This window comes from Apodemus sylvaticus, chromosome 1 (genome assembly GCF_947179515.1).
Source record: "Apodemus sylvaticus chromosome 1, mApoSyl1.1, whole genome shotgun sequence".
In the NCBI taxonomy this organism is placed as follows: Eukaryota; Metazoa; Chordata; class Mammalia; order Rodentia; family Muridae; genus Apodemus; species Apodemus sylvaticus.
Window position 1 is genome coordinate 210,216,564 of NC_067472.1, and position 9,547 is coordinate 210,226,110.

The 9,547-nt window shown below is 42.8% G+C and overlaps 1 protein-coding gene across 1 annotated transcript; it reads left to right on the forward strand.

The window, feature by feature from the left end:
* The first annotated feature begins 677 nt into the window (after positions 1-677).
* LOC127675064 (zinc finger and SCAN domain containing protein 4F-like) lies at positions 678-1,874 on the forward strand. Its single transcript, XM_052171042.1, has one exon. The coding sequence runs from the start codon at positions 678-680 to the stop codon at positions 1,872-1,874; it is 1,197 nt and encodes a 398-aa protein (XP_052027002.1).
* Positions 1,875-9,547: the final 7,673 nt, after the last annotated feature.

A 9,547-nucleotide genomic window follows, 5' to 3' on the forward strand; every position in this document is an offset into this window, starting at 1 on the left:
CCCGCCTTTGACCCACTGAAGGAATGCCAGTGGAGACTGTCCCCACACTGACATTCTCTCTCACACAGGGCCATCTCTCTTAAGTGGTCTTTGAGAAGGAGCCACTTATCTGTCTGAGGCCAAGACACCAACGTGGTATCTACTACAGAGTGTGCATAGAGATCCCGAGGATTCCAGACTGAAAGTTACAATTACCTGTAGTTAAGTTCATGACAGTATGAGGGTAAAGAAAATCACACAAACTTTTGCATGAATTAAGCAAGCCCTGTTTTATGTCAGACAAGGCTGTTTCTCACAGGTTGGCTTTGAGAAAATCTCAGTGAACCAACAGACAGTGGGGTTTATATCACTCTAAAAACTGATGGTGTAAGGGGAGGGGTCATTGTTTATATAGGAATTTGTCTGAACATTTCAAAACTTGTCACGGTGGAGGTCAGCTCATACAGCTCATAGTAAGAGTATAGGCTTCAGAACTTGTCAAATTTCAGAAAATGGGCCAAGATATCAAATTCAAATTTTACAAAAAAAAAAAAAAAAAAAAAAAAAAAACTGCAATGATTCTAATAAGGTTCCTAACCTTAAGATGGAGTAGCACTGCTCCTTCACTGCCCAGAGACTAGAGACTACAGCAGAGGCTCACGGGTGGTCACTGGCTTTGTTTACAGGTCCATGTAACCATGCACGGGCAGGAAGCCCTCTTTTCTGAGAACATGCCCTTAAAAGAAGTCATCGCACATTTGGAGCAACAGAAGGTAGCAACAACTCCCACACAAGAGAACGCAAGGGCACTCTTGGAGATCCCCAAAGATGTGTTCTTGGCAGCAGGTGAGTCAGGCTGGACAGAAAAGGGCTGCAGTGTGATTCTCTACTTGTATACAGTTTTATCAATTGTCTTATTTGTCACAGGACATGAAAATACAGACGATGGCTGCCAACCCCCTTGGAACACTAGTGTTGGAAGTGACGGTGTTAATAGTGCTGGAACTGTGAGGGATTCCCTTTGCACCTTCCAGAGAGTGCAATATCCGGAGCTTGAAGACAGGGATGTTTCTTATGGAGTCCCACAGGTTTCCAGAAGAGTAACTCAAGATACTTCCAGGTCCCAGGAAGTGTCCCTGAGGGCACCTTCTTCTGAAGAGGTCCTTATGGAGGTTCAGCCAGTGTTTCTCTCCCTCACCAAGCAGTCTGAGGAGACTGGAGATGGCCACAACGCTACTGATGTGAGTGGCGGGGTTATTCGTCTCACAAGTGAGGGAGATTCCATTTTCATTATCCAGGGAGAGCAGTACTCTGTACCTGATGTGGAAGGCGTTTCTTACAGAGAGCCTCAGGATTCAAGAATAGCAGTGTGCAGTACCCGCAGGTCCCTCGACAGGTCTCTGTGGACAGCTTCTCCTGGAGTTGTCCCTATGGAGGTCCCAGGCTTCCTCTGCAGGCCAGAGCCGTCTACCCCTAAGTCTGTCCCTCTTTTCCAGAATCATGAGGCAAATTCCACCTTTAAGGGTAACCAAGAGAGACTCCAGAGAGACCCCAAACCATACAAATGCGAGGAATGTCCCAGAACCTTCAAATATCCCTGCAACCTCTCCATCCACCAGAAAACACACAAGAAGGAGAGGCCATTTTTCTGTAAGGTGTGCCAGACAGGCTTTCACCAAGTCTCGGAACTTCAATTTCATGAGGTCATACACAAGGCAGGGAAGCTTTTCACATGCGATGCCTGTGGAAGGGCCTTCCGCTACAAGACCAACCTGCAGGCTCATGAGAGGATCCACACAGGAGAGAAGCCATACTCCTGCTCCCTGTGTGATAGCAGCTTCTGCCAGTCATCCACATACCACTGTCACTTCAGGAAGTTCCACAAATCAGAATGAAGCGCTCACACCTCCGGGTGAGCAGGGATTCAGCCTCAGGGTCTCATCTGCACATTAGAAGCCTGTTATGGAGTTAGCCAGTTAAGCTGTTTCATTTAACATTCAGATTATTCCTTCCATGTGCTGTCCCATGCCACTGGCATGTGAGGGTAAACATTTGTCAGTTTGTTCACCAAATTTTTTCAAGTGCCTAAATACTGGCTGTTATCTGATTTTCCAGTAGTAAATAAATGTTGATGGTTCTGTTTCTACTGTGCGTTGTTTCTTGTGCTTTTGTGTGTCCTGTGTGTGGATGGGTGCCAGTGTGTGGGGCTATTGTGTCTTACTTTCTACCTTATTTGAGACAGTCTTTTTTAACAATTTGTTCTCCAGGTAAGGTGACCCCAAAGAGCATACAAATCCTTTTGTCTTTGGTCTCCACAGTTGTTAGGAAGCTGAAATCTGACAAATGTGTCTGCCTCTAGATCTGCCTATCAAAAAATTTTATTTTATGTGTTTGTGCTAAAGTGTATATATTTGCACTTCCTGTTTTATGTGTCTATGGATACATCAGATCTCCTGCTTTTGTCTTAGTTTGTTTTGACTATTACCTGATCTACACAGAATGTTACCTCGCCTCGCCAGTTTGACCTGCATCCCCCATTGTATTTCCTTAATTTTGGAGGATGTGTTTAATTTTGCATAAAGTTTGGACATTTCTGAGTTGTTTATAGGAAATTTATCCAAGTGTGAATCCATTCCTCATTTGTTTTATATTTTAGGTTGTTTTTCAAATTTAGTTGTAAGTATTTCTGTATCATAGAGACATAAGACAGGGTTTCTTTGCATGTAGCCTAGCTTTTCTATAAATGACTTGGTAATCCAGGTTCGCCTCAAATTCATTGGTCTATCTGTCTCTGCCTATGCCTCTTGGGTGCTAGGATTAAGGCTTATGACATCGCATCTAGTGAACATATTCATCTTTAGGAAACATCTATTACTTTCCATTTAAATAATAGAGAAAATCTAATTCCATAAAGAACAAAATTTTAGATGCTTCCTCACTGAGTTAGGCGTATTTATATTTCTAGAAATATGCTTTCTCACATTTTGTCCCTTTGGTGTCATTAGCAATAGGAAGTTAAGTTTCAGCCTGTTTTACCCTGTTGTAGTAAACGATAACGCTACCTTCAAATGGAGCATGAGCCCTGTTCTCCCTTTTACTTCTAACTATGCAGAATCTTTTTATCTGTCATAGGATGCTAAGACAGTAAATCGTATGGAAGCACTAAGCTTCCAGTAACTGACTTCTTCGGTGTGGAGTGCTCACTAGTCATTTGATCGTAGCATCTTCCTTACAGACTTTACTATTCAATAATGTGAAAATTTTCAAATAAATTTATCTATAGAAATAATAGATTTATTCAAATTTATACAAACATTTTACATGAAATTAAACAATATGTAAATGAAGATGAAAAATTAAAAGGCAGAAAGAAGACATGATGACTCAGGAATATGTCTCTCTCTGTGTGTGTGTGTGTATTTACACACCTTCAATTTTATTTTATATGTATGGGGATTTTTCCTGCATGAATGTCTATACCCTATGCATAAAATACCTGAAAATATCAGAAGATGGCGTTGGACCCCTTACGAGTGAAATTACTCATAGTTTTGAGCAGCTATTGAATGCTGAAAATAAACCTTGGATCTTCTAGGTGATGGCTACATTCCTTTAACCTCTGAGCCAGCTCCAAGCTGTTTTTCTCACATGTAGACACTACAATCCTCCACATATCACCATTGGTTTGAAAACTGTCTCAAAGTTACGGAAATGGAGGTTACCTTAAGAAAATTAGCCCCGGAATGGCCAATGTTACCTTTTCTATGATGTGAATCAGAGTCAAATAGGAATTTCTGAGATGAGGAGAAGCTCCAGAGAGCGGCAGACGGGAACATGGATGAAACACGGCGGAGCTGAATGTGACACAGGCACATACTTCACACATGTGAAAACACCATGTTGTAACCCCTCAGTATGTACAGTTAATATACTCTAAGTTAAAAAGTAACTAAAACCTGCCACCACAGCCCTAAGGCCCACTTGGTTATTTTACTCTGATGTCGATCTTCATGAGTCCAGTAACATCCACTTTCTAGAAGGTGCATCAAAATATTTTAATTGTGTGAAATTATGCTTCTTGTATATATCTCTTCAAGAAAATACATCTCTGGCCTCTTCCCTTCTCCGGAGGAGTTACATTACTAACATACTTAATTTATAATAACTTTTTCTAGAAAAATTTTTGTTTATGTGAGGAAAAAACTCGGTTTTGCATGTGATCATCTGGTCCCCTGGAGTGCGCGCATCCTCATAACACAAGTACTTCCCGTTGAACAGAGCTGCATCACCTCCACAATGAGAGAAAACCACAGGAAGGAGTGCTCCTGTTCCGACTTTAATGCTGTTCTTAAGAGGCACTGACATACTGTTTTGTTTTATATTGAAATCTTTTTTTATTTTTTCAGAATTGAAACCCATAGAACACATGAGAAATCTGTTTGGTATCTTTCCAATGTCACCTCTATCTGTACCACAGCTCCAAGAGGAAATCCTAGGCAGATCAAACAAGAGGGTGGTGATGCCCACACCACCCTTTAGACAGATAAATCAGCTTCCTGGTAAGTTACTCCCAGCCTTCCCCAGGAGTTGCTGAGGATTCCCCTTAGGTCCTAGGAACCTGTGACAGTACAGTGCCAGCCCCCACTCACCACCCAGACTAGAGACAGGAGAAAAGCCAGCCTCCCGCGTGGTGCACGCTCACAGTCAGACCACCGGGCTCAGCAGGCTGCTCAGGAAGTGCTTGGTGTACATTCTAATCCTTAGGAGCCAAGCCCTTCCTCAGAGCCTGTCACTCAGTATTTTCTTGTGTCAAAGTAAGAACATTTTCCTTGGCAGAATACATTCATGGCCACGTTAACCCAAGCCTCCTTTCCTGAACCCCTGATCACAGGACTCACAGAGTGGGCTGAGAGCAGGTGTTATGACAGCAAGATAATTAGAGAGATCCAGGAAGGAAGGGGAGGGGAGGGGCTAAAGGAACAGGAAGGAGTGGGAGAAAAGACAGGGACAGTGTGGGGGTTTGAACCTGAATTTCTTTGCATGGCAATGCTGTCTCCAGCACTTGGAAAATTAGGAAACTGCCAGGGTCCACTTTGCTGAATATTTTGTAATGAATGTACCTGAATTTCTCTATTTTCTTCTAAAAATTTAGTCTGACACTTTAACCCTGGGTGCAAACGGGGAGACATACCTGAAAAAAATACCAACCATCTTCAGCAAATCAGAGTCTATTGTTTTAAAGGTGAATTACTTATAGCTCTCCCCAAAGTACAATGCAGCGTTAGATTAAGGAACAGTTTGAGAATAGGAATTCTATATTCAAATCTCCCCCATTTCAACTTCAGAACCCATATACTGGAGAAGTGGAAGGGAGGGAGGAGACAGCAGTGGGTTCGATTTCTTGGTTTTGTGTTAAATGCATCCGTCTCTGAGGATGTTCAGTTAAGCTAACTTAGAGCTGACCATAAGCCACCAGTGCCTTGGTTATAACAGCCCTAATCTAATAAACGACCTGGAGATCCTGGAGTTACAATGCTTTTAAAGCATGCATCTACCTTCCCCCGCACCCAACAGAACTTTGCATCTATAAATTTGGGGCAGGAAGCATATGGGTGCCCCGCCCCCGCCACACCAAGATTCACTCAAGTGGACCTTTGCTAGCTTAATCCAATTCCCAGTCAGAACACTACTGTGTGCTCTAACTGCGTGACACCCCAACTCAAGTCCGTGCACTGTGGATCTGAGCACCTTCTAACTGCACGAGTATGCAGATGAAGTGAGAGGTGACTCTTCTCTAGCTGCTAAGTCAGCTTTTCTGCCTGTTCTGCTCCCCAGAAGAATCTTAACCTCTTCAGCACTTCAAGTGAGGCTGCCTGCCTGGGAATGGTTCTGCTCACTTCACAGTGTCCAATGGAAAGCTGATCCACAGCTTCCTCACCGCGGAAGGGAGGGCTCTCCGCCCCCCCACCCCCCGCCCGCCTTCTCGCCACCTCCCACCCGCCCGCTCTCCACCCCCTGCCCGCCCACTCTCCGCCTCTGCCAGCCTTCTCGCTGCCCCCGCCCGCCCGCTCTCCACCCCCCGCCCGCCCGCTCTCCGCCCCCGCCCGCCCGCTCTCTGCCTCTCGCCCACCTGCTCGCCATCTCCGCCCGCCTGCTCACCACCCCTGCCCGCCCGCTCTCCGCCCCCGCCCGCCTTCTTGCCACCTCCCACCCTCCCCCTCTCCTCCCCCTGCCCGCCCGCTCTCCGCCTCTCGCCCGCCCGCTCACCGCCTCAGCCCGCCCTCTCGCTGCCTCCGCCCGCCCACCTGCCAGCTTGCTGCCTCCAGCTGGCAAGCATGCCGCCTCCTCCCACCTGCTCACTGCTTGCTGACACCCACCCATCCACCGGTGGACTCCCTCCCACTGATTCACTGCCTTGCTCCCACCTGCTTGCTGACACCCACCCCATCTGCTGGCTCCCAGCTGAAAGTGCTAATAACCACGCTAATCTCAAAATTCAACTGCGAATTTTCTTGGTGTACACAGCAAGTAGCCTGGAATACTCCTTAACACCTCCTTTTGTTTTTGCTTTGTTTTTTGGATTTGGTCCTAGAACTCACTCTGTAGACCAGGCTGGCCTTTAACTCAGAGATCTGCCTCCCACCCATCCCTGGCCAGCCTTTCCGAGCAGGCCTCTCCACATCCACCCCTGCCTCCATGCTAACTCCACAGGCTGTTTTCTAAACTGAGACTAAGCTTAGCTACTGAAACTGTAAACTGGCTACTAAGCCAGGAGCACTAGGCTCAAGTGTATACATGAACTGTACCCACACTTTTAAGGTTGTTTCATTCAGATATCTCATTTTTAGTTTTACTTTCATTTTCTATTTCACAAAAAGGGGCAGGTCTTTTTTTTATTAGATATCATTTATTTACATTTCAAATGATTTCCCCTTTTCTAGCCCCCCCACTCCCCGAAAGTCCCGTAAGCCCCCTTCTCTTCCCCTGTCCTCTCACCCACCCCTTCCCACTTCCCCGTTCTGGTTTTGCTGAATACTGTTTCACTGAGTCTTTCCAGAACCAGGGGCCACTCCTCCTTTCTTCTTGTACCTCATTTGATGTGTGGATTATGTTTTGGGTATTCCAGTTTTCTAGGTTAATATCCACTTATTAGTGAGTGCATACCATGATTCACCTTTTGAGTCTGGGTTACCTCACTTAGTATGATGTTTTCTAGCTCCATCCATTTGCCTAAAAATTTCATGAATTCATTGTTTCTAATGGCTGAATAGTACTCCATTGTGTAGATATACCACATTTTTTGCATCCACTCTTCTGTTGAGGGATGCCTGGGTTCTTTCCAGCATCTGGCAATTATAAATAGGGCTGCTATGAACATAGTAGAACATGTATCCTTATTACATGGTAATCTTTGCAAATTCTTCATGAGAACTACTGAAACTCAGAAAAGCAGGGAAAACCAGACAACTTGTTTATCCTCAATACTGATAATTCCATGTGTGTCATAGTATCCTCTCATATCCCCAGATCTTTGCCCAGCATTTGCTATTATAAATAACAAGATCTGATGTCTCAATGTGTGGGAGATGCAGTAATACTACATTGGAACTTGGTAATTATTTTTCAATTTTGTTAAAGCAAAACCAATAGTAAATTGTAGAGATTCTACAACATTTTACTTTCAATGAAGTCTGTGTTAGGATTCTTATTTCTCTATATGTTCAGCCCCTTAACCTCTTGCTTTTATTTGTGTAATAGGTATTTTTAAACACCTGTTTATAAGGTGTGTAATTATCTGTCTTTGCTATTCTGATTAGCATCTCATCACTGCATTTCCATATCTATTGGTGACATTGGGTCTCATTTTTCACACATTTTGGACATTCCTGAATAGTTTAAAAACTTATACCGGTCATGAACCCATTTCTCACTTATTTTATGTTTTTGTTTTCTTCAGATTAAGTTTTAAATACTTTCTTTATGGTAGAGAGGGGAGTCAGTGGTTAAGAGTGCATACTGCTATTCTTTGCCTCTGTGCTGGGTTCCTAGCTCCAATGAGCAGCTCACAACCATGTCCAGATCTGGGTGTAGGAGATCATAAGCCTCTGGGCTCTGCTGGCACTCATACTCACATACAACAGCCAAACACACATCATTAAAAACAAGATAAAGCTTAAATTGAAATATGTTTTAAATATTCTGAATATTTAATCACTCTTTGTGGATACTATTATCAAATATTTTATGTTTTTAGGATGAATATTAATTGTTTCATTTAAACTTCAGAGATAATGCCATATTCTTAAAATACTTTACTTAAAAAATTTACCCCAAATTAATGTGTTTAGTCAAAAGTAACGACTACATTAATCTTCTTTGTTTCCTTTTATGCTTTTTGGGAACATTATTCTCTGTATGTTGCAATGACTGTTCTGGAAATGTCTGCAGACAAGATTAACCTCAAATTCATAGCTCTGTCTTCCTCTGTCTCTTGAGTTGCAGAATGAAAGGGGTACAACACCACATCCATGGAAAACATTACATTTTAGTCAACATATCTACTATTTTTGAAATAATAGAGAATCTCTACTCACATAAAGAAAAAGTGATGATCATTTTATTTAAGCTAACTATATGAAGTAATGGACTCAATGTATTTCCAGTGTTTCTTGACCACAATAAATTTATTTACCTTTTAATTGAAAGGAAAATGACTTCTGTATGCTTTGCAATGGTAATTTTCCTCATCTTCCAGATAACAGAATGCTTGACAATTCCTCAACAATATTTTATTATGACATTTTGAGATACAGTGGAAAGCCTTAATGCCCAAAGACCTAGTTATAGAGCACTTGGCTTTTGGCAACTTCTTGTCTATCATCCCAAAAGGCATTCGACAGACACTGCCAGATTTTGGATTTAAAGATTTCCTGGATGCTATTGGATAGAAACAGATAATTATCATTTATACTATCAACACTTCTTTCTAATGGTATTAAGAATTATGACACCACACAGTAGCAAAATTACTGTTTTGAGGTAGCAATGAAAGTTAGTTTATGGTCGAGAAATGCTAAGATAGCCAAAAATAAGAGTTTTCTGAGAGTTGTGACACACAGGATGAAAACCACTTTTCTTTAGGAAGCCTGATGCTCCAAATTAGACCAGAAACCATGCTAGGGAAACTCCCAGGCCCCATAGACTCAACAAACTCCATTCTTTCCCTAAATGGACACATTGTTAAACTTCCCTCTAAATTCTTATATCCATAGCCATAAATTAGTGCAACACTCAGATATCATCATTGAAGCTTCTGTGTGCTGTGAACATGGTTATCACAATGACTAAAGTGCAGAGAATGAGTGACTCGGTCATGCCCAGTCAAAAATTAGATCTCTATATCATACCCATCACTGAAGGTTCAGATAACATCATGGACAATAGCATGGAAAGAACGTATGAGTCAGATGTTGTGGATAATTAGAGGCAAACAGTGCCTACTGGCTATGACAGGACCACCGCAGTCATGAATTCTCAGCTGCTGTGTTTGACTGCATAAGACAGGCAC

Excerpts from the sequence above, each read along its gene's own strand:
- LOC127675064 (XM_052171042.1), top strand. The coding sequence starts at position 678 with ATGCACGGGCAGGAAGCCCTCTTTTCTGAGAACATGCCCTTAAAAGAA.